The sequence below is a fragment of the Eutrigla gurnardus genome (assembly GCF_963514095.1).
Source record: "Eutrigla gurnardus genome assembly, chromosome: 14".
In the NCBI taxonomy this organism is placed as follows: domain Eukaryota; kingdom Metazoa; phylum Chordata; class Actinopteri; order Perciformes; family Triglidae; genus Eutrigla; species Eutrigla gurnardus.
In genome coordinates, this window is record NC_139937.1 from 15,963,562 (window position 1) to 15,988,265 (window position 24,704).

At 44.5% G+C, this 24,704-nt stretch overlaps 2 protein-coding genes across 3 annotated transcripts in view; one reads left to right on the forward strand and one right to left on the reverse strand.

The window, feature by feature from the left end:
• The window catches only part of LOC311024283 (polyadenylate-binding protein 1A), a 477,590-nt gene that overhangs the window by 316,038 nt on the left and 136,848 nt on the right, over window positions 1-24,704 (forward strand). The gene's annotated exons all lie outside the window — the stretch shown is intronic.
• The window catches only part of vps13b (vacuolar protein sorting 13 homolog B), a 317,809-nt gene that overhangs the window by 244,443 nt on the left and 48,662 nt on the right, over window positions 1-24,704 (reverse strand). For both annotated transcript variants that reach the window (XM_084026605.1, XM_084026606.1), the window contains exons 16-17: window positions 22,675-22,799; window positions 7,141-7,325 (exon numbers count right to left, since the gene is read on the reverse strand). In XM_084026605.1, the coding sequence (XP_083882731.1) occupies window positions 7,141-7,325; window positions 22,675-22,799 (310 nt within the window). The remainder of the gene's footprint in view (window positions 1-7,140; window positions 7,326-22,674; window positions 22,800-24,704) is intronic.

Consider the following 24,704-nt stretch of genomic DNA (forward strand, 5'->3'; position numbering starts at 1 on the left):
ACTATCAGTGGACTTCTGATTTCTTTTACTTATCATATTTCACCAGAAGCCAGAGGATGGTGTGAGGAAAGGGGGGATGATGAATCATGAATCTGGGCGAGAAATGACAAGCCTGATGTCCCCTGATAAGTGTCTGTCACCAACCGCAAGGGGGAGATGTGTATGTATGCGGATAGGTACGAATATCTGCGTGTGTGTGTGTGTGTGTGTGTGTGTGTGTGTGTGTGTGTACTGTATATGTTGGCTTGAATGCATGTTTATGTATGTGGGGACATAAATCTTATAAAACACTTAAACACTTACTTTTTTTCAATGGGGTCTAAATCATCACAATTTAAAATGAATTCCATTCAATTGAAGAGTGAGGGTGAGAGAGCAAGTGAGAATGACAGTGAGAGAGCGAGAGATTGTTTGTGTGTGTGGTGAAAATTAAACTGGAGAAGTTCAACGGAGGAGCCGCCCGCAGGCACTTTTCTGCTCCTCTCATCCAATTAAAGATATAAATATCCATGTAATGTGATGTCCAATTGTGGGACAACACATCTAACTTCTGTTTTGCATTGACTCCACTGGCCTCTCTCATTAGCTCTGGCCTGAAATGAGCAAAAGAGAGGAAGAAAAAAAAAAGAAGCAGAGAGCTTCAGGAAGACAAAAGAAAGGAGGAAGGCCCGAGTCTGGATTGACTTAAAACATCATCACAAATCTGCCAGGAGTAGAGCAAGGGCCGTCTGTAGCTCATTGAAGTTTTCATTGACAAGAACCGTCTCATGTTCCATCCGAGATTTATTTATCGGTTCTCTGATGCTGACACAACGTGTTTTTAATGTCAGAAATAAGGTTGCGTATGGATGAAAAAGCCCTCTCTCTTTCCCTTTTCCCTCCTGCTTTCTTCCTGCCCTGATGTCAATCCGTGAAGCAGACAAGTAGACAGGCAGAAATTTCTCTCAAACCAATAAGTTACCTCTTCAAAGAAGTATGGATACTTGAGTGAGGGGCCAGGCCATGCTGAAACAGACATCTCAGGGTTTTCATTAAGCTTCCCATCTCTTTACTGACATTTGTGACAACCGCAGGCCGGGAAAAAACGGCTCACGTCCTTCCTCTTTCACGTCCATTGTGGAACAATGAAAAAGGACTATCAAAATAATCTCCATGAGCTAAGTGTATGGACCCGGTCTATGACAGGACAAAGCTGCGTGTTCCTCCCGGCTTGTCTTGATTAATAAATGGAAGCCATTATGGTTGCAACCAAAAAATCTGCAGAGGAAAGCAGTGGAAAAGTGAGTGGCGTGCTACCTCCCCTGTTCTCATAGCCAGGACTATGCTACCAACGGCATTGTGGGCCAAAGAGAACGATCAAGGAGGGAGCAAAGACAGACGGGTGCGTTCTTCGACCAGACGGCATTAAATGCACAGCATAGCGGGGATTAATTTATGGAGGTGACACAGTGATACGAAAAGTGACACTTTTTCCCCTCCAATAACACAGAGCTATTACCGACACTTATTATGCCGTGGCGTCACGGGGGGGATTTGCGTCAGACCCATGCTCCTGAAGGCAGTTAGATCACAGGGATGTGAACTGCTGGCCGTGACAGCAGCAGCCTTTTTTTCCATGCAGTGCAAAAATGCGTAAAAACTGTTGTTGACATGGTCCTCCAAGACGCTGCATTTGTTTCCGAGCAATGGGAAACATCAGTGTGAAGAAAAGTATTAATAAATCTCCCTGACGTAACCTTGAATAGTCTATTTTCCACTCCTTTCCCTCTATTTTCCTCCAAACCGCCCCCCCGTTGTAAGTGTCGGGAGAACTTGTGAAAACAAAAGACTTGTTTTAATAATGATACTGTTAAGAGTGAGAGCACAAGTCCTGGACTATTATCATCAGCGTGCTTCTAGTCGCTATGCAGTGAGAGCATACGCTCGCTGTATCCAAACATTCTTGCCGTCAATTGCCTTAAATGGGATCATATGCTGGGAGTTCGGGGGAACATATAGGATTTGCTAAAGATGGACATGGGCATGCATCTTTGTGTGTGTGTGTGTGTGTGTGTGTGTGTGTCTAACCTGACACTCAATTAGATGCCAAAGCTGGGTTTAATCAAGAGAACCAACGGCCAGTTGTGTTTCTGGGCACTGAGGTCCACCCCACACTCTCAATCTCTTTATTTCCTTCTTTCTGTCACTTTACCCCTCAAGCTTTATTTTCCCTCTGAATTTCATTTTTCATCCTGCTCATTATATCGTTCACTCTCTCTCTTCCTCTTCCTCTGTTCTTTCGCCCCTATATCTGTCACGCTAAACTTATGTCACAGCTCGTATATCACCCAGCAATCATCTAGAGCACGTCTGGTGACCACCAACCAACCAACTTCTACTAGACCCCCCCCTTCCTCTAGTCCTAGTCCAGACCACCGCGGAGCTCTGTGGCCAGAAAACCAGCTGTGGTAGCAGCATTAAAGCTGAATCCATCACTGGTGGAAATGCCAATGTTATGCTTATTTAAATGACCTTGATCTTTTGTCTTTCAAACGCAGCCTTTGGCAAGGCACTAAAAACAGGGAAGCAAGTGCAAGGGTCAAAACAATGCTCAAGACTTTCTGTTTTGCAGGGAAAGAGACTGGATTGCCACCTTGGTTGGAGATCCTGCACTGGTCCTAGAATGGTTCATTAAGGGAGGAAAATATCCAGGAAGCCCATTAATATGAAAACGCAGTCGACAGCTAGGCCCTGCTTAAATGTAGGGGGGAATTTCTGATTAGCGCTTACAGCAGCTGTTTGGTAAACAAACCAAAAATGACTTTCCTCAGCTCATTGTGTAGTCTTTGTGGTGAATGTGAGTGACCTAAAATCAATCAGTGCTCAGCCACAAGTCACTTAAAAATCAAACAAGCTGTTAAAAATAGGCTCTGAAGCACTTCTGCCACAGGCTGTGTTTAAAAGGAACGGACAAGCAAAACCATCCGTCTTTTATAATGAGCTGTCTCCAGTCGAGAGCATCCCGGCCTTGCTTTGTGTCATCTGGAGGGTTTACTGCAAAGTCTAATTCATGCACACACACAGGCACACACACACACAAACACACAATATGATTACTCTCACATCGTGACAATAAAGGTAATGTTTACAAGACAGGGACAGGAGATCCTCCAGCCTGTTGTTGTACCATCTGCAGGTTTAAGAGCTCTGAGCTATAAATACACCTGATGACATGAAAAGACTCAAGTCCATTGACTCCAAGTGAATGAATCAAAATCCAATAAAGCCATCATCATGAAGAAAACTTTAAGAAAACATACATTTTCTGTGTCCTCATGGCAACGTACACACCAAGGAAAGTCACTGGTATCCATGACAACGTGTTAGATTTGACTTTTGACACTGAGTGAGATTAAACTACGAAGCAGAGCTCACCGTGAAAGCATGAAAACACTGAGTAACAGACTGAAGATCAGCCACTCGTTCAGTCATTTATTGACAATGGTGTCAGCAATACGTAATGCCATACATTTCTCTTGTATATATTGGTTGTTAAACAGCTGCTTCAACCGTCATGATCAAAGGCACACTTATGCATAGTTTGGCATGTTTTCTACACCAGAGGAGGGTTTAATGTAATGTGTAACAGAACCACACGTAGGGAATGCACACGCATACCGGCCTTTTCAGCCATTGAACATCCAAAGTTCTTGTTGAGACAATGCACAGAAGAGTGAGCAACGACAGAAGGAATTTGGGCCGGCACCAGAATTAGACACACTCACACTCTCATGCGCAACGCTGAGTACACTCGCACACAAATGCATGCAGGCTCAAGTGGTGTGTGTGGGAGGTCACTGTGGTCAGCGTGTCGCTGAATCTGAGGTTAGCAGTGACTGGTAGCAGAGGCAGGCAGGAATTACTGGCGCCTCTCTCCTACTATTACATCTACTGCTACTACTATGGCTGCTACTGCAAACCACGAAAGCATCCTGGCAGTATAAACAAAGACGGCAAGGGAGGCCGCTGACAATCGCTGGGGAAGAGGAAGGCCTGAGATGATTTCAGCAACGAATGTGAGATAAGAGCGTCAGATAGAATAGAAACATGTTCTGAAAAGCAAAGAATTGCACAGAAAAGATGGAAAGAAAGAAGAATAAAACTAAAAAAAGACTAAAAAAAGCAGAGCCGGAAACTGGGAGTAATAAGGGAATGCAGCAGGAAAGAACTGCTAACTGCAGAGTTGTTGTTCCCCTCACTGGCAGCTGTCAAGGCCGAGGGCTAGTGGGCACATACTGTACGAATGTGCGTGCAAAAAAACCTCCACCAAACACCTCCACACGGACGACTGCTCCGTCTTCACCAGACACATGAAGCATGACATACTGTTTTCTGCAGAGCTCACCAATAAAACACAACACTGGTGTGAGCTTCCCTGGAATGCCAAGGGAGAACACTGCAATAATGCGTCACCCCAGAGGACTAACGTCTGAGCCAAGCTCACGACTGCAGGCTTGGAAATCAACACCGTCCTGCTGACAGTTGTGTGACAAACAACCGTCATATAACAGGCAGTGACTGGCAGCGACTGACGCGCAAGGAAAATACAATTTGATGCTGTATTTTCTGATTTCGCTCAAAAATCTTCTCACACAGGCTACACTGCCACTCAACTCCACACAGTACCTCCAAGTCTTACACGTCCTTGTGGCTGCGTGTGCTTTTATCCGAGTCCACCGATTATTTTGAAGAACATTTTTACAGTCTGTCAGTACCTTGAGATTAAAAATGAAGCTTTGTTGAGTTCCCCCCTCCTTCCTGAATCGTGGAATTTCCTTTTGACAGGGAATGAAATCTTATACCCAAATGGCTCCCCCGCGAAGGACACTGACCATCTGTGTTATCAGCTAGGCCTCGATATGAAACACCTTCCTCTATTGAAAAACCCTGTAACATCAAAAGGGCTGGAAGGGAGGAGAAATTCCTCAAAGAATGAGAAAAAAAAAAGGCACATGTAAGTGAACAGCTTTAGTGTGCCATGTTCAGTGTTCTCAGCATGTGTGTGTGAGCTCCGTCCTGGCAGTGGCCTGGCGACTGCTGGCTGGTGACACAAGAACAAACAAACGACCGCAAGACTTAAATCTGGAGCCAGATCTGAATCCTGGGAGCGTTCTAACAGACCCGTGCTTTTACCACAAACAGTTGCAGCCAGTCAGCCGGCAAGTCACACTGCGCGGAAAAATGCAGCCACTGCTAAGATTGCGAACGCTTTTTTACTGTGCGGAGGGCCAAATAAGTGGCACCATGTCAGCAGTTTAACAGTAGAGTCCCCATATTTGTCATTAGACAGGTTTAAAGGATGTAACATAAAGAGCACTGCCTCCAGTGAGATTTTCTTCGGCAGTTGTGATATAAAGGTCTGTGCAGAAAATACAGAACCCGGGGCAAAGCGGGGCAGAGGAGTGAGTGGGACGCCTTCAGCACAGAACAACCAGTAAGGACCCATCAAGACACTATCATGCCCACAGGAACCAGTAGTATTCAGCATGGTTTTACTGGGTGTGCAACAGCAAACGCAGCTCACAACTGTTTATCCTGCTAACTTCACTCCTCTCCTCTTCCTGCGTTTCCTCATTTTCCATTTCTCCTCCACACTTAAACCATCAGACCAAAGATTGAGAGGGTTTGAGACAGCTAACATCTTCCTTAAGGCCCATGAGCGTCACCGCAATTTCTAAAGCCGATACAGTATTAGACATCTTCGGTTATATCATAGGAATTATTGCTGAATGTTTTCCCCCCGCAAAACATATACTTACACAACACATCACCTATTCCCCTTCACTCTTTTGCCTTCTAAAACCCAAACTCTTTTCCCCACTGCTCTTTTTCTAACCTGCCAGCACACGGACCAGATGTGCAAATGTTTCTCCATGTTTCTATTCAAGGCCCATTCCAAGAGAAAGGCAGAGTGAGGGGAGAGGAATATTTGACTTCACTCTACGGGAGACCGGTTTCATAAATTTTGGCGGCTGCACAACGGTGAAAAAGGTAGCTTGGCTGGCTTGGCCGAGGGAGAATGTTGACGGCATACCAAACAACATGATCCTAATGAGTTGGAAAATCCCTGGCCCTCCTGAGGACTGTCCAGATGCTACCGTCATGAGAAACGCTACTGTTTTATTGAATTCAGGCTCCCCTCCCTTTCTTTAACAAGGGGCAACATTTATTATTTGACCATTAAGGCATCTTAGGCGACATGAAGCGTAAAACCGTTTCAGAGTTAATTTGCCCTTGGCTGCAGGGTCCAGTACCCCACACTGGGCACAAGACAAGTTGATCTTTATCCAAAGTGTTTCGCGCAAACGTGTATATGTGGAGACCTAAGGTTCGGGATGTGTGCTTGCACTCCTGGTATAGAGTCTGCAGCCAATTTGTCCATAGCTTACTAGCGACTATCAGGTTGACTTGGTTTGGGTGAATGATAGTCTGGCACATGATGTGCTGAGTCCTGAGAAATAACTGTAAAACTTTTCATAGGAGACGAATCAGTTTAAGCTCGAGCCAGTCCCATATATCTCTCATGACAATTCCATGGTACTGAGAAACAAGCTTTATTTTTATGGAGGACTAAACAAACAAAAGACAGTAAATGTACTTTATGAGATTTCAATAAATCAACGACAATGACGAAGGCAATGGCCTAAAAGAGACCAGATGAACAAAGCCATGTAGTTTGTTCTTTGACTCTTCGTGAGTGAAATACAGAATGAGCTGCTGAAGGCGGCATTTATCTTCTGTCTGAGTGGTTTTTCACGTTGCCAAAAAGGGCTGAATCGCCATTGCCGAATGTTAACTGCTAGCCTACGATCACAAATGCAACTGGAAAAACATAATGAGCCCATTGCCATGCAAAGCTATTGCAAACACATGCACTGGAATAAAAACAGCTGCTTTGATAAACCTGCTCCCTTTCTCTTCACGCACACCTAATCACTTGTCTGTTGGATGGAAATCCAAGGCACAAGGAAAAAGCGCATGGTGTCAGTGGAAAGGTCAGGGGTCATTTCACCCATAATCTCTCACACACACACAAAGAAACACACACATATTAAAGAACAAGCTCAGTTAATAGGGCCTGTTGTGAAGAAATCTGTTTACCTGGAGCTTTGTACACCTCGCGGAGCAGGCTTTCGCTGAGTGTCAATGGGCCTCCGTTGGCCACGCTGTGGGTCCAGCTCTGACAGATCGCTTGGAGCAAAAGCGTCTGGGCCCTTGTGGCCTGGACTGTGAAGTGGGGAAGCTCGAAAATGCACTCTGTGGTGGGGACTGCAGACCTTTTGCTCCTGCAAGAGGGACACGAGATGAAGAAAGACAGTTAGATGAAGGATATTACATGGGCAAGAAAAAAAGAGAGACACAGAGAGAGTCATAATAGTGACAATAATAAATGAAAGAATGGAGAGTCGCACTGAAGAGCCAAAGTACACTTAATGAAACGGACACCGTTGGAAACAAATGCTTCATGGCTTCCATGAATCCATCAATATCACATCACAATATAAAACAGCTCATTGATTGCACGAGTGGCCAAATAGGTAGAACTGCATTCCAACAGCAAATTGAAGAAGTACCCCGCGCAAGCCAAGCTTTCCTTAGTTACTTGGCAGGTAGGTGTAGTTTGCCTCTTTGCCGCCGACCCTTCGCTCCCCTCCGTCAGAACTGTGACGATGATTTATGTGAAGAGATGTGCAGCCCAGAAACCTGACCCCCAAAAGAATCTCCACGCATTTAACATTTCATCAGTCTCCAAGAGTGTGGAGGGAGAGAGTTGTGTGTGTGTGCATGTGTGTGTGTGTGTGTGTGTGTATGACAAGCTGATGAGTTGAACGCTCAGGGGGATGAGGTAACAGCACAGTCGGATGGAGTCCTCCAGGCCCATGTCCATCAGAACCTCAGCGGACCATGCTCTCATTTATCATCTGACACACACACACACACACACACACACACACACACACACACACACACACACACACACACACACACACACACACACACACACACACACACACACACACACACACACACACACACACACACACACACACACACACACACACTCTTCATTCCTTCTTGAATCTTTACTTTCTAGTATTTGCCTCACTGTTTCCCCTATTCACTCCGTAATCATCACACCTACCTAACACTGAAACACACACACTCCAACGCTACACACGAAAACATCTTGACACACATACACTGGCCATCGAACCCTTGAATCAGGTCTCCGAGCTCGCTTTCTCTCCAGGCTGTGAAGTCATGGCTCCTCAGTTCTTAAGATCCCGTCCATGACATCAGTCAGTAAGAGCCGGAGGAGGGATTCCCCATCACATACACACAGGGCAACCAAGGTACAGCATCATACACGGCACCGAGATGATGGAGCACTTATCATCACCACGACTACTGATCTGTTTCCTTCGCATCTCTCTCTGTCTGTTGAACCTCTGTTGCCTGGAAAAACACCAAGGGAGCCTGAACTAAACACAGCAAAACAAGCCTGTTTGGTTCCACTCCTGTTTTCCTCTCTTCTGTTCTCAAACGATTCTTCAGTAGGGTTTTTCAGGGACTGGCAGTGCCCCCGGCCTAGATACACATCTACTTTTTTTGGGGGGGGGGGGGGGGGGGGCGTGAGTGCGTGCACATATGCTCGCTTGACTACATATTGTAATGGAAGCAAAGAGGCGCTGCCCTTTGAGCCGCGCGTTCGGTGAAAATAGAACCGTGACTAATTCCAGGGATGGCTGCGGCGTGTCAGGAACAAGCATCACAGTTCATTTAATCACACATCCATTTTGGTCTGGTCCCAGTTCAGAGTGTGGGATATATCACGGGGTCTCTCCCTCCGCTCAGCAGCTCTGCAATCGTTTAACTCCTCTGCTTCCCTCCCTCTCCGTCTCTCTGTGTCTCTTTATCTTTGCCTTTATTCTGCTCCTGGGTGGTTCGGCAGGGTGACATGAGCTGTTAGCTGCACACAGGCAGGCCCAGAGTTCTTAACTGCCTGCTGTCTCAGAGGGGGGACTACTATGAGACAGAAACGCGAGGGAAAGTTTGATAAAGGGAGATGTATGAATACAGGAAAAACAAAAGGCAGGGAAGAGAGAGAAACTCTAAACGTGACAGGGTCAATGAGTTTACCTTGACGGCGCACATGTACACTCTGAATTCCCTGGAAACATGTGGTGCGTTTGGCACCATGCTGAACCACGCCATGTCATGCTTCTCCTCTATTAGAAATCACTACTGTTGCATGCTATACAGCAAGACATCAATCAACCCGTTTTGCGTGCATGCCCGTGTGTGTGTGTGTGTGTGTACGCGTAGCAGATATCGCTGCTGAACAAAAGAAAGTGAAGGGGACCCAGCAACAACAATGTCCCCACATGCAGAGCAAATGTGCCTGCAAAGCCACTTCAATGAGAGGACTGGCAAGGGATGAAAGTTTGTTGGCTTATTCCAGTGTTTATAGCGTTTCAGGGGAGCTGTCATGTGCATGTGGTCGTCTAAAACTTTAATTATGCACCTGTTTTTATTATATTATACCCAATTCCTTGCGAACAACAACTTGGATCTTGGAGCTAAATGAGAAGCAGAAACTCTCATTAGGGTGTTTTGGGAATGCGGGATGTGAGGACAGCCAGACACTCATCGGATTTCATTAAGTAGCTGGCACAGACAGTGTTTCTCGCTGCAGCATGGTAAACAGCTTTCTGGCAGGCAGCTCTTTAACTGTTACCACAAGCTTTGAGGCAAACAAAAGTCTCCAAGTACTTATACCTGCAGCATCAACAGCAGTAACAAATGACTGCACTAAAACATACATCTTAGAACGGGAAACACGGGCAAGTAACAGAACGCAATTTACTGGTTTAGTGGAGTATCTATATTAGAAACAGAGTCTGTAGCCTAGGGAGCAAAACTCATTAAAGCATACTTCTACTCCCATATTGTGGAGACCCACCAGAAGTGGGCCCACAACCCATTTTGGATCCTGACTCATAATTTAAGAAATCAGGCCCTTGGCTTGAACTTCAGTGCCGTGTTGAACAGGCCGTCGCTGACCTCACAGTAGTCCTTAAAGTCAAAAACTGTTTTATTAAAACTCAGAGGCCACCAGGAATATATATTGAAAGGAAATCAAAATTAGTCAGGAGCTATGAAAAATTAGGTGTTTTCAATTTCAGCCAATGAAATATGGGTTCCTCTGGTGCATTTCAACAACATTAGGCCTCATTTCCCGACCTGTCCCCCGTCGACGCCGCGACTGAGTGACGAAGAACTGGACCGGGGCTAGGACAAGCCTGTTTGGCGGACTTGCTGACTCCTTGGCGAGGTAACCCACTGACTGGCTGGCACAAAGACATTCTGTCCAGTGTCCATGTCAGGTAAAAACGGGGCATGGTGTCGTGCAGGGGGTGTGAGTCACGACTACCGTACCAGCTGTGGTGCTATTTGCCTCGACTGTTTCCTTTGTGTACATGCTCAAATGTGGACATGAAGCAGGGACAGCAAATCATTTTTAGTCATTAAAATGAATGAGTGAAATCCAAAAGGGAGTAGACTTAACAGAGGACCCTGACTAAATATTAGGAATGCAACCGATGCAACTTTTTCCAGCCTCGATACCGAGCAGAGATCCTGTTTAATGATAAGCTGTATGCCTCACTGAGTGGAAGTCGATGGGAATTATTCTATTGCCTGTCATCAAGCTGGATTTATACATTGCTCTCCTAAGTTTCTAAAACACAATACAAAATATAATTTTTTTTAATTTTTTTTTTTTACCTTTTTTTAATGGCGCAACTAATTGGTCAAAACATTTACCAGAAATTAAAATTTTAGTCGAAAAAAAAAGTGAATTGCATAGATCAGCCCCATTGTTACTGACATCCTATCCAGCTTTTTTATCAGCATCCACCTGATATCTGCGATCCCTAGTAAATCGTTTTTGTCAGCTTCAAAACAAGGCTGAGAGCCTTTATGAGTATAAGGTGTCACAACAGCCTCAGGATAATCCAACATCTGTATCAAACCCTTTTCACATCATACTAGGCGAGATCCATTTGGACCTCTGGTTCTCAGGCTAATCAGCTTCCTGGTCTGGGTCTGTTCTGACTGTGGTCACAACTATATTTAGACAAATACAGCTGGGGCTCGAGGCCACACACAAGAAGCACATAAACGCACATAGACACACACGGACACAAAACCACAAGAATGCACATACCTGTACAGATACAAATAAAACAGTGTGTGCCAAATATGCACACATGCCAACACATATGCTGTCACACAAGCACACGTGTATACACACCTGTGCATGCAAACAATCCAATAACATAACAGCAGGCTGGTCAGCCAGAGCACGATCAGCAGCAGTAATGAGGCCACAGCTGACGTGGGGCCTGCTACTCCAAATACCTGGAACTATTCTTTAAACTGGCTGCCAGTACAACAATCTGAAAAAGGTTTGTGTGTGTTAACTACGCATATAAAATAATGACAGAATGCTTGTTCTGCAAACTGAGCAAAAAAAAAAAAGGGAGAAGAGAGAAAAAAGAGGACAAAAAAATATAATCAAACCCTGCAGAAAACATGAACAAGAAGGAGGGGGAAAACAGCAAGCACAGGCAAGAGAGGGATAGAGACCGCAAACTTGCAGGTCATATGTTATTCTCCAGGTAAAATAATACCTAACATGGGGAGTCTCATTAAAAAAGCCATTTGGAAGAGCTCCAGTACAAACTCAGGAACAGCAGAACTGGTAGGTTGCTGCTTTGTACTTTTTACAGACAAAAATAAATGTAGCCTAATTAAAGACGGCTGGTTGGGGTATGTGTCTGTGTATATAGACAATTAGGCGAGTGTGTGTTGCGTACACTTAGATGTCCAGTAACGTGTTGAATCCTGAATATGTTGGCATAAGCGCAGATGTTCTAACAGAGGACACTACAGAGAAAGCAGGCGTTAAGCAAAATTGACTGCAGGGCCAAATGTGGTCAGCAAATTTTTTTTTTATATATATTTTTTTTTAAGATCAGCATCTTGCCGTGATTGAAGGAATATCGCCAAGAGCAGCTGCTTCTAATGGTTTACACAGCGTCCCAGAATACAGGCTTGGAACCTGCGCACAGTTTCCAGAATGTTCATTTTTGTTATTACTCATATCCTGTACAGTACCGAAAATCAGTTCCCTCACTCTTTCCAAAATACAGTGACAGACAGCTGTGGGGGCTGGGAGGTCGGCGAGAGATGTGGAGCAAAGTGTCTGGTCCGCCGACGCACCTCAGAGAGAGAGAGAGGGAGGCACACACACACAAACACACACTACCCGACACAGGTGGATTTTGTCCGTAATGGGCGCTAAACGGGAAATTTAAAATGAGCTGGAACATGACACCCCAATAAACCGTGAAAAGGTAGTGGAAGTACTCCCAACAGTGAATATAGACCGGATCCAAGGCAGTAAAAGAAACAAGAAGTCAACAAGATAGCCAATCAGGTTTGACTGGCTTCACAATGTGCTACTTTCTCTCGACTGAAACTTATCTGAGTCCACGGCAACGCCAATGTGATCCATTACGGGCCGACATATTTGTCTGATAGACACAACAGAGCCACCGTCTTGTTGGGACCACTGATAAGTTATCTGAAGTTTCTACAAATCATTCACTGTCACACCCTTAATTATCAATACAAACATTCCCCAACCCCAACAGTTAAGCAAACCCTCGACTGCTATTGTTTTCCAATTGCAAGAGCTTCTTTGGGAGGGAATCAGACTGAAAATGGAGGGAAGGCAAGACTGACGGCTTATACCTTGTATTTCCCCCCCCTTTTTCTTTGTGGTGCAGATTGATTTGAAGTATAGCTGAATTCCCCATCTCCCCAAGCCAAGGTCACCGAACCCTCTTGAAAATAACCAAAGTGAGTTATGGGCTGCTCTCAAGTCCCCTCTTTTATCTCACTACAAAAGACTCACTACAGTGTCTCACAAAGTCTCCAAATGAACATTATAAATCATGCAAGCACTTCACACTTAACAACAACACCTAAGTGGCCAACTTGGGGGGCTGGAACATTTTACCACCTGGATGTCAAGTGGGTTGAATGGGCTGGCATTTGAAAAAAAAAAATTAGAAAAATATTACCGTTGAAAAGCCAAGCAAGGAAAAGCACTTTAAGAGAAGTGATGGAAAAGAAATAATAATAAAAAGTTATAATAAATAAATGACACCTCAAACTGATTTCTCATACTTTGCAGTTTCTCTTAATGTTCTTTCAAGTCATGACTGCACATGGTGTGTGTCACGGGCTTCATGGGAAACGCAACGAGAGCTGCAGCTGAGCCTCCGATACAGAAAATGTAGTAAATGCCGTTTTCGGCAGCAGCCAGAAATGACTCACGGCCATCATTATGACTCTCAAGTGTCTTTTGAATCCAGCTGCAAACGCCACTTCAACAGGTAAGAGTGATCAATAAACAGGATTTTCCAAAGTCATTTTAAAGGAATCTTTCCAACACACAGTACTTAGTAGTCAATATACATAAGAGTTTGCATTCCTTGTTCTGTATAAGCATCACAGTAACTGGCAGCCATTGTTAATTGACATAATGTAATTGCATGAACTCCCTGTTATTTTGCTCACTTTGTTCTTCTTTATGTTATGTAATTAAGTGTAGTGTTGACTTGTCCCTGTGATTTTAGTTTTAGTTTTTTTTTAAAGGCTTTTTCCTTCATTCAGATAGGACAGAGTTAGAGTGAAAGAGGGGGGCGACATGCAGAAGGATCCAAACCCGGGGCCGTGAGGACTTAGCCTCGGTACACGGAGTGCCAACTCCACTGACTGAGCTATCCGGCGCCCCACTGTGAGGATGTTTTAAGAGATTACGATGTTATTTTTATCTCTCCACCACTATTTAAAATGATATCCACTCTCGAACCTGACCGAGCTCTAAAGTCTGTGCTGGCTAGGAGTTAAGAGTGCAGGGACTGTATCTGTGGCCACAGCACAGGGTTTTGTGGTTCCCCAGGGTCAAAGGTGTTCCATGTGTGCGTTTCTCAATCATCGGTCCTGAACAGCCCAAACTCTTCACGGAGAGAAACACTCCGCACACTCGCTCTCCCTTGGTCTCACACACGACCCTCCCCTTCCTCCCATCTGGAGCACCCCTGACCCAAAAACACACACATAGGCTCACAACCACACACACACACACACACACACATTGAATCCACACATACTGGGATCCATTCTCAGGAGAGGGCTTCATTACACAGGGATTACTAAAAGAAATGTTTTAATCAAGTTGTGCAGACAGCTGCAGACCGCAAGGCGAGAAAATGGCAATGACGTGGTTCATCAGGCGTTAAAGGAAAACACATCAAGAGGCCTCTGTATGTGTGTGTGTGTGTGTGTGTGTAATAGTGTGTTTCAGTGTGCATGAGCTTCCTGCCTCTGTCCAACATGTCCAGCTGTGGAGGACATGCGGTTCCTTATAAGGACACACAGAGATAGGAGACTTCTGTCCAGAGACCGCAGACCTAATATCGCATTAATACTTTCGGATTTTCAGACTTTCAAACGTCCCGTTGTCATAACAACAAACGCGGCAGTCAACAGAAGCACTGGCTGTCCTTCATTTGGTTTCAGATGACTCGTCCTCGAGGCCTTTGCCCTTCGCTCAGACGGTCACTGAAAATAAGAAAACAGACTCCACTGAGTTTGGCTGAGCCTGGTCAAATAAAGCCGAGATGATTTTTTGATCACGATAACACCGGCGTTCCCTGCGCCTCATTAAACCAGCTGTAGACGTTTTCCTTGCACCTGGGAAGCGCCGGAGCAGCGCTGAGGCCAGTTGAGGAGGAGAGGACAGTGGAATGCACACCACAGTAGATGATAATCCACTCAGAGCTGATAATCCATCTACCCTTCCCTATTTCCCACTGTTTTCCCTCCCTCAAGCTTCAGTTCCTCAGATGACTAATTCAGGCATTAATAGAGTCTCGCAGTTGAGTGAAAACATCTACAGCTGCTCCTCAATTCACCATCTTGCCTCCGGCCTGTACATCCACATACATCTCATGGCTAAATATTCACTAGATATTCTTGGATTACAAGACTATTGCCTCTTGAGCACATTATAGCCTATAATATAGACTTTGGGGCCGAGTTAAAAGCCGTGTTGATGTAAGCTACCAAATGACACTTGTAATCACGAGGGCAAGTACACAGCTTCCATCGTCCATCAGAACCGGGACGTCAATCACCGCGAGGACAAGCCTCCCGTACGCTGATGCTATTTCCTTTAATACAAGGCTCCTCAATACGTCCGTTGATCTCTGTCAGCCATGAAAGCAAATAAAACTGTCTGACACCAGATGTAGAGGAGGGGGGTGGGGGGTGGGGGGGGGGGTCTTTACCACAAAGTTGGCCGAAAATACTTTATAGACTGTGCCGCACGAAATATGATGTTTTACCTTGCAGCTTTGCATTCCTGCGCTTCAGAGTGAAAAATGGAGCGATATTACATCATGTGTCAATCCAGGCTTTTAATACACACCTGTTAATACATAAAGGCTTCTTGTTGCAGTGTGTGCTTGTATCCCTTCAGCTTCATCATGTGAAAACCTTTTTTTTTTTTTTTTCCCCTCTGCCTTTCTGAAAACATTCCCATGTTTCTTCAAGAACAGGGAAGGGCCTAGTTCATGCATTGCCTTGCTCAACTAAATGAATTCCCTGCTGCTCTTACGGCCCTCCGAACCACAACTCAAGAGCTGAGCATGACCACAGCAACCACACGTTGATTTAAGGTCATTCAATTACCCCTCACCATAACGGCTCACAGTAACTTTAACCCTGCCTGCACAGACCTCTCCGTTAAGACCTTGATGAGTAATACAAGCGATTACTTCATTATAAAATCAACACAACGTTTGGTTGAGGGGGCACGACGGGTGATGCAGAAGCTGTGCGCGTGACATCATTCACAAGATCTGTGTCATAAGTCATGTACATGTATACTCAAGAGCGCGGACATTGGCTTTTCCATGCAAGAGCCACTCCCGAATCAGTTTTCATCGGCCAAAATGATTATTCTACTCATAATGAGATCGCCTGCCAAAATGGCGAGTAGACAAATGTAACAGCCACGCTCGAATGTTCTCACCGTCGAATGCTGTTCGTGTGCATTTTGCTTAAATTTGACTTGGATCTCTATGGCTCACTACTGACGGACACAGAACGCATTTGTCCTCTTGTTCTTGGCTGTGCTTGGAGACATAGACCAGGAGCTGCTCGCTATGACTAACTATGAACAGGAGTAATGAGGCATTACAATCACACCAGAAGCCTCATGCCTCAGATGCCTCAAGCAGCCTTCATAAATCACAACATGACCTAATCTAGAGTCTAGACGACGGAGTCCAGACAGAGTAATAGACTTCTCAACTTCGCATTAAAAAAAACCCTACAGGTAGTGCTAAAAACCAAACTACCCATTGACAATGGTAATAATTAGATATCAAGGGAGAACAGACATTCTTTTCCATTCAGAAACATTCGCAATGCAAGTGGGCTTTTTTGGTGGCTATATAACATGCACCTGTACTGCCACATGCTTGAAGAAATGATCCACTCTGAAATAGCTGAGCGAGGAACAGGGGCTGCTAAAAACGCCACATAAAAGCTGGCATGGGGCTGAATTATGACCTGCAATACGACGCGCCACACTAGGCTGCTGCTGCTGGTTTGTTGCTCGGTCGGTTGGTGGGCCCCGGCCTTGGCCTGCCTCCATATGCTGCTGCCGTCAGGTGGCCCTTATGTGGTGTGAGTGTAAGTGTGTCTTCATGTTTCTGAGTGAGGGAGTGAGGTTAGGTTTTGGGGAGATCGATGCAGGTGGCACTTCTAACATAGCCCCCCACCCCTTTCTTTTTTTTTTGCAGGCACCGATTTTATCCTGGATAACAGGTTTAACAGCCAGACCAATTGAGAGTCTGTGAAGTTGGCGGCCACATACATTGCCTTTCATTAAGGGTAAGTACAGCCTGATGCCTCTCAGCTGCACTTTAATTCACTGGGAGTGAAAGTTCATTTCAGAGGATTTGAGCTTTTTGCTAACCCAATGACTGCCCATGGTAGCGAACCAAGAGGGAGACTGTGACTTTAATAGTAAACTTTGGTTACTATCCCTGCTCCCTTGCAATCAACCAAAACTCAAAATTATTTTTGGATTTTCTTTGTGATTAATTCATATGCTGTTTGATGTAATCAGCAATAAATCAGACAAAGATAAGTTGCTCTAAATTAATGACTCCACAGGAAATTATTATTTTTTTACACCAATTGAATTACATTATTCAACATTTTACTTGCCTAGCATATAGTTTGTCCCTAGTTTATAGTGCAATCATTTTCTTATAATATAATGTAAATGTATGGCATTTACATATTACTTTTGTATGTAGTTCAACAGATGATCGGAGATAGTGATGTTGTTTTTAAAGAAACTTTATCTCAGTGTCTCAGTTGGTGCCTTCTGTATGAAAGCACCTCCACACCCCAAACGAAGATCTAGTGACAGTGATCAAGTGGACCTTAGCTTACTGTTTAACAACAGCTAACACTCACTTTCAGTTATATATTAGCCATTGTGATGCCTCGACACATTGTCACAGGGTGTCAGCTTACAGAATCAACTTTCTATTATAGTTAGAAGAACCAAATCAGGTGGTTTCTAAAGTGTAAAATGCTCCGACTTCTCCAGACAGACAAAAGAAGAGCAGGAGGTTCACACATTACAACGGAGCTGAGGGCATTTCAGGAATGTTGGTAGAGACGACTCTAACCCATGAAATCTATATCCCACTTTCAACTGACTAAGAAGAACAGATTGTCATCAGTGGATTGCTGGTTTGGCTCCTCCCTTATTGGTGATCTTTTCAGGTCAGGACACAATGGGGAACCACAAGGTCAAAAACTGCAATTGCTCTGGCGCAATTACCATTCCTTAAATTTTCATTTTGCTGAAAAAAAAAAAAAAAACGGAGGAAACTTCAGTCCAATTGGATTCGTCCAAGGTCTCACACACAATACCAAAATGCCCAGTTAAAGCCAAGGCTGGCAGAGAGAAGATGTCAAGGCAGTGTACTTTCCCCAGTGAAAGCCCCTTGCTGCCCACTGTGAGAAGCCGGAGCCTTTGTGGTGAGACTGAAGGAAACATGAGCTACAGTACGCACTGCGGGCCAACTCATCAGGAGACGTGCTCGACGCCCAGTGAAATCTACAAATCCCCCATGATCACCTGGCAGTCATATGCACTTGCTTAAGCATGACCTGGCTGTACAATGACAAACATGTTTGTGTGTGTGAGAGAGAGAGCGGGATGCAAAATGTGTCACCGTCTGTACTTCCCCACTCCACGCTACCCTTCTCTCCTGTCAGTCATCATTTACTTTTAATACAGATTCCAGAAGGCAAACCTACAGCTACATTTTACATTGGTAATGGAAAAAGCTGATACAATGATCCGCATTACAAAACTACCAAAGACTGAAGAAGAAACTGGAGATAACGCTCTCTTTCACAGTTGCCGTCCTCTCTCCTCCACCTTCACTGTGGACTTTCTTTCATACTTCCTTAAAACTTCAAAAGCTTTAAGGAGGTCTGCTTAGTGTCTGCTCGGCGAACAGAACATCTTGGAAAGGGGTCTTGTGGAGTTACATCAGCGTCGGGGAGCAGTCCCAAAACAAACACCAACACAGTCAAATTAAATGCTACCACCTGGTGGAGTGCATCTTTTGGCTTCTCCGTTGACGTAATGTATCGCTCTTGGCCTCAGCTTTCACCTTTAAGAGACAAACTGTCTGTCTGACTGTCACCCACACACTGTGATCAAATGCAATCTTGAATGTGTTGGTGTTGGTGGGAGTTCTACGCGGGAATCCCATCGCTCAAACACGCTGAGAATAAAGTCAACCGAAGTTAAATCATCCAATTCAATGTTCATTCTCGGAGACTTCTATTTTTTTTTTCTTTCACGTCCACGAGCAGAGACAAACAAGCACAACGGTGGCCGCTAACCTCAGCAGAGAACATGAGCATAGTGGAAAACAAATCAGTTCATTACTACACACTTATGACTAGCGCCGGTTGTCAGTCAGCACCCTCTGTTTCTCCCTTGTACTCCTTTAACCCCTGTCTCCACTTCTGTCAAACCTGCTCATCATCATTCCTCCAGGAGCAAAACTGTCAGGCTGTATTAATTGGATTTTGACTGTAGCGACACACGGGTCAGGAAGTAAGACAGGCCATACCTCCCGCTAAGACGGAAAGGGTCAAACATGAGTCACTTCAAGCTTGAAATGGCAGGTTCAAAAACTCATAACCCAGCACAAATACACCCTGTCCCACTATCATCTACAGGAGAACGACTGACAGTGAAACAAACAGGCAACGGAGAGAAAACGCCAGAAGGGCTTCCAACCTGTCCAAGTGTCGGAAACAACATGCTAGATTTAAAATCGGGGTTGAGGAAAATAAGATGAAGCGGAGTTAATCCTGTTAAGGGCAGCAGAATTATCTTGGGTATTACGTGCTGACCTATTCTGGAGTAGCTCAACAATGCCAGATAGACTAATGGATGTTCTATTCAAATCATATTAAGATAAGCACTTCTGATGCATACTGTTACTGGATCTGTACGCACTGTATTCATCAAAGGCTAGCTTACAACAAAGAATAACAGAGCACTTTCTTAACATGTCGGGGAGACTCTGCGAGAGGTTGTCAGTGTTATTTTTAAGGGCTGCTTCCAGCTGAAAGAGAAGCCACGGGAGGGCATTGATCTGGAAGTCTCTCTGGAGATGAGAAACATCGAGTGATTGTCAGAAAGAAAAATAACATCCGTTTGACATCTGAATCCACTATTTGAGGCAGTCGGGGTTGAAACGGGGGGGCTGGAGATCAAACAAGCAGCTAGCAGTCTCTTATTGGGAGCAGAGAGTACGGGGAATCAGGTTCTGTCTACAGACACACTCGCACACCACTGAATGAGGGCCTTGTGGTTCACTGTGTGACCAGCTAACCGCTGTACAGTAGATACAATGTTTGCCTGGGGAAGAAGTCAGGAAAAGTCAAAACCATCTGCAGGTCTTTGACATGTTTAAATCTAAACTAATGGGGGGAAATCGATTCCCAAGCTAGTGCTCTCGCACAGGTTTCCTGCTTTAACAGGCACTTTGACTGCAAGGTGTGAGGGAGAGGGCATAGGGTGTGTGTGTGTGTGTGTGTGTGTGTGTGTGTGTGTGTGTGTGTGCGTGAGATCGCATCAAGGGTTTTCCCAGACGATGATTACTGAACACACAGTGATGGAGTGAATGATGCGGGGAATTATTTTCCCAACACATCTCCGTATTTCATGTGTTGCTCTACCAACCAGACATGCCATAAAGTTGTTCAGGAAGACAAGGCCATTTATGCATACAGTGCTTTGTTTCTATACATAATGGCTAAAGATCAAGGAGAGACGGGGTTCAATGTTTAAAAAAAAGTTCATTATGACAATAAAATGTGATGTTAAACACTACAGACGCAGGATCTGTACTGTACACAGCAGTGAGAGCATTCGTCCTCTCCTTCATCCATCTTCCCAAGCTTGTGCCTCATCCGTCATCTACACTTTTCCCATCATTATCCCTTCCTCTCAATTCATCTTCCACCATCTCGTCTACTTCTCTGCTCCTCATTCTGTCTTCCACTGGCTGACTGCAATCTCCCCACTGGGGTGCCTATTTGTGGCGTTCTTCTAAGTTTCCATTTCTCCTTGTTCTCTTCCAATCTCTTTGTTTTTTTGATAACATCAGCATCTCCCATTTGTCCAACTGCTCCACCTCCTCACTCCGAGGAGCCTTATTCCTCTCCTTTCCCCACTCGTCCTCTCCTCAACTCCTACCCTCTCTGGGGCACAACCCCGATGAGTCATCCTCTGTCTGGTACGAGCACGGGGATATAGCAATATGTTTTTTCATCTCCATAGACAGCGTTGTATTATTTTCCTCTCCTTGTGTTTCAAACCATCTGAGAAATTGTTGCAGTTGTTATCCGATGACTCTGTTTTTCTGTTTTCCCCACCGACCGCTGAAGAAGTGGCTCATCCATCACTTTAAATACCCTCTGATGCACTGCCCGCAAAAGACTGCAGTCCTCTTCATAAACTACAATACATGGGCCACTGACTGACACACACACGCACACACGCACGCACACACACACACACACACACACACACACACACACACACACACACACACACACACACACACACACACACACACACACACACACACACACACACACACACACACACACACACACACACACACACACACACACACTGTATACAGACAAGTCAAGCATACAATTAAAAAAAAATCAAGAAGACAAACAGGACGTTCACACCCAAACCTTTCCAAATTAATTAAACAACATTTCATGTAGATTTGTCTCCCTTACTTTGTTATATGTATTTACAGGGTTCGATCGATTGGTGATTGTTACCTTAAATAGAGTTCGACAACTAAAAGTATATGTTTAATATGTTTTCGGTTTGCCTGGAATAAGGTCTGGGGTTAAAACAAGCTTAAGATATTTAAACATTTTGTTCTACAACACAAAATGCGTCACTAAATACCCCACTAATGAATTTTGAAGCTTTTAACATGTCTTTAAATAGGCGGTTGCTCACAAGTGGCTAACTGAGACTATTACATGTCATCACACTGACTAGTCCAACTTTAGCTAAGTGGTGGTGGTGACGTGAACTCATGCGTGGTGTTCTTTTTACAGCCTAAATTTAGATTTTTACTTCTGGCGATCAGAAATCATTAAACAAACAAAACGTGTAAGTATCTTAAACGTTTGTTTGCCACAGAGCTCTGCAATAATCCAAAACCCAATGGGAAAAAAACCAAAACCAAAACCAAAACCATTGTTTTTTTTATTGAAGGAACCCTTCCACTTACTGTGTTGGCTCAGTCCCTTTAGCCATCACACAATGTCGAGTATGTTACCTATGTAGAGTCATAATCACCTTGTACATCCAGTAATGACGTCATGTTTAATTGTATAATACTACACCTAGATCTAACAAATATGAGGGAATAGAATCAACTCAACATCTCAGGATGCGTTCGGAGCTCAGACTTGTTGAGATGTTTTTACTTGAACCAAACACACACAAACATGTCCCTGAGGAACAAAAACTGACAAAGTAAAGTGGGTGTTAAATTAATACGGTGCAAGATTGGGCGTCACTTCAATCCCAGTCATTCTAAAATTTTAAATAATACTACAATTTGAGGTAACCTTGTTAGCAATAACGAAACTATTGCAAAAAATATGTGCTAATAAAATCAATCTGCAGTGACAAATTCTATTGTTGACAGATTTTTGCACCCCTTTGATGATTTGCTTAGATTTACTTGGGGGGGGAACTGTGGTTAAACGGTGGTTTTCCTACCATGTGTTTTTCCGCCGATTACCTTTAAATTCAATTGCACTTACTGAGATGATAAATCTAATAATTTATGTTTATATGGGGATCTCCACGAGCTTCGTGTTACGAATGCTCACCAGTATGCAGGCATCTGGATCAGCTTCCCATAGAGTGCAGTGCTGAAGGAAGGGATGATGGGGATGAGAGGCAGGAAACCCCCAGTACTGTCCTGGCATGCCAAGCCTGCCTGGAACCCAAACACCTGGAAAGAGAGACAGAGAGAAAGGGAGAGGATGTGAGAGATCGGGAGGTGAAGGGAAGACAGGGGAGAAAAAGCAGACATGGAAATTCATATGCAGAAATTGAAGGCCAAACCGTGAACTGGATCCACAGCTAAAAAAAAAAAATCTCATCTCAATCACCACTGAACTGTACTGAACCTGTCGCAGGCCCTGTCAGAGCCCAAATCTGCATTTGGACCGGACCTGGCTCTTGCTATGTCAGAAAATATAATTTACTTTGTCTTGGACTCGAATGCTTTCATATAGCTACTTCCATAGTAGTTGTAATAATAAAGAAAAGCAAAAGAACAGGAAGGAGGACAGAATGGTCTTATCGTACTTGCATGTCCATCTTCCAGTCTAGGAGGGATTGTTAAAAATATCCTTCCGTTGAACTCTCAGAGAAAATAATATCCTTCTGTCAAACTCTCAAAAAAAAAGTTTGATTACAAGGCGGAAGTGACATGACCACTGCAGTGTGATTTAATGAGGATACACAATGCTTCAGCACACCGTGTTCAGCTCAAAAGTGTGTTCACTAACACAGATGTTGACCAACAAACAACAGACTGAACTGACCTTTTTCAGAACAACTTGGAGAAACGCGTAGAAGCAGAAATACATACAGTAACCGAGTTGGAACGGCAAGAAATTAAGTAACACTCTTGCTTGCACTGCAATGACAGCACAGTCATAACACACTTCATAGGGATCAGATTGATCAGGTCCAGATCGGGACCAGATCACGCCAAGATTCCAACGTCACTGTCAACTAACATCCATGTGATTTTCCAGTAAGAGATTTTTCGGCTCGCTCACCTCAGTGTGGTGTCTTTTAATGACAACGTAGCACATAATCATATTGTCAATATCTGAGCTCCTGGTAGCCACAATGCCAGACCCGTAATGTACTGCGACCTCAATGTTTACATACTGTTAATAGTGAACATGGTGGATGGAGTCCCATTTAATATTCGAGGGAGTGGATGATGGCTGGGCCCAGCTGTCCCACATGCAGCTGCTTTAAATGCGTCGGGGCAGAATTCATTCGATTCCTGCAAGTGAAGATCTACCAAAAAGGATTTTGCTGTGCAGATGGCCCAGAGCAAACAGACAAAACCTTGGACCAAACTACAATGATAATTCATGTATAATGGGACAACTGGCCAATGGATGGAATATTACACGCTAGAGCAGTATATCAAGTTGAATTGTATCGTTGCCAGATACAGATGTAGACATAATAAAAATCACACATTGAAATGCAAGCTTGGAGCCATGAAGCCACGGACTGATTCACTACGTTTTCCTCCGGGAGAGCAGATTTCAGCAGCCCAAAGCAACTAGTTGTTCAAATCGCCCACGTTTTCAGCTGGGATCGCTCTGTTTTCCCATGTCCTCCTTGTTGAGCAAGCTCACTCTGAGTTCTTGTCGATAACCATGGACAAGTGAGACAATGGCTAACCGCTACCCTTAAGACAGACACCTAGCTTTGTCAGCCAGTGTCAATAAAACACAGATTAAGATAAGCCTTAGTTTATACCCGTTTCAAATCACTTCCTGAAGTGGGTGAGTTGCGGCCAGAATGACCTCCACCCTGTCATGATCTCCATTGCCAAAATCCAGAGGCAGAATTAGTCCCTTGGCAGATACAGAGGCTGATTGGTCAGAAGGATCCTTGGCCACTGAGCAGTTGACTGTTAACCCTGCAGTGACCCTGTGATAAGGCCGACCAGCATGATGTCCGGCAAACATCCTGCCTTAAAAAAACACAATCCCAGGCCATACTAGACCAGACTGGGCCACCCCAGATCTGTTATCCAGGCTTCCTAAAAGGTGGAAAGGCTGCATATTTCTATATGAACTCCATGGGACATCTGGGCCTT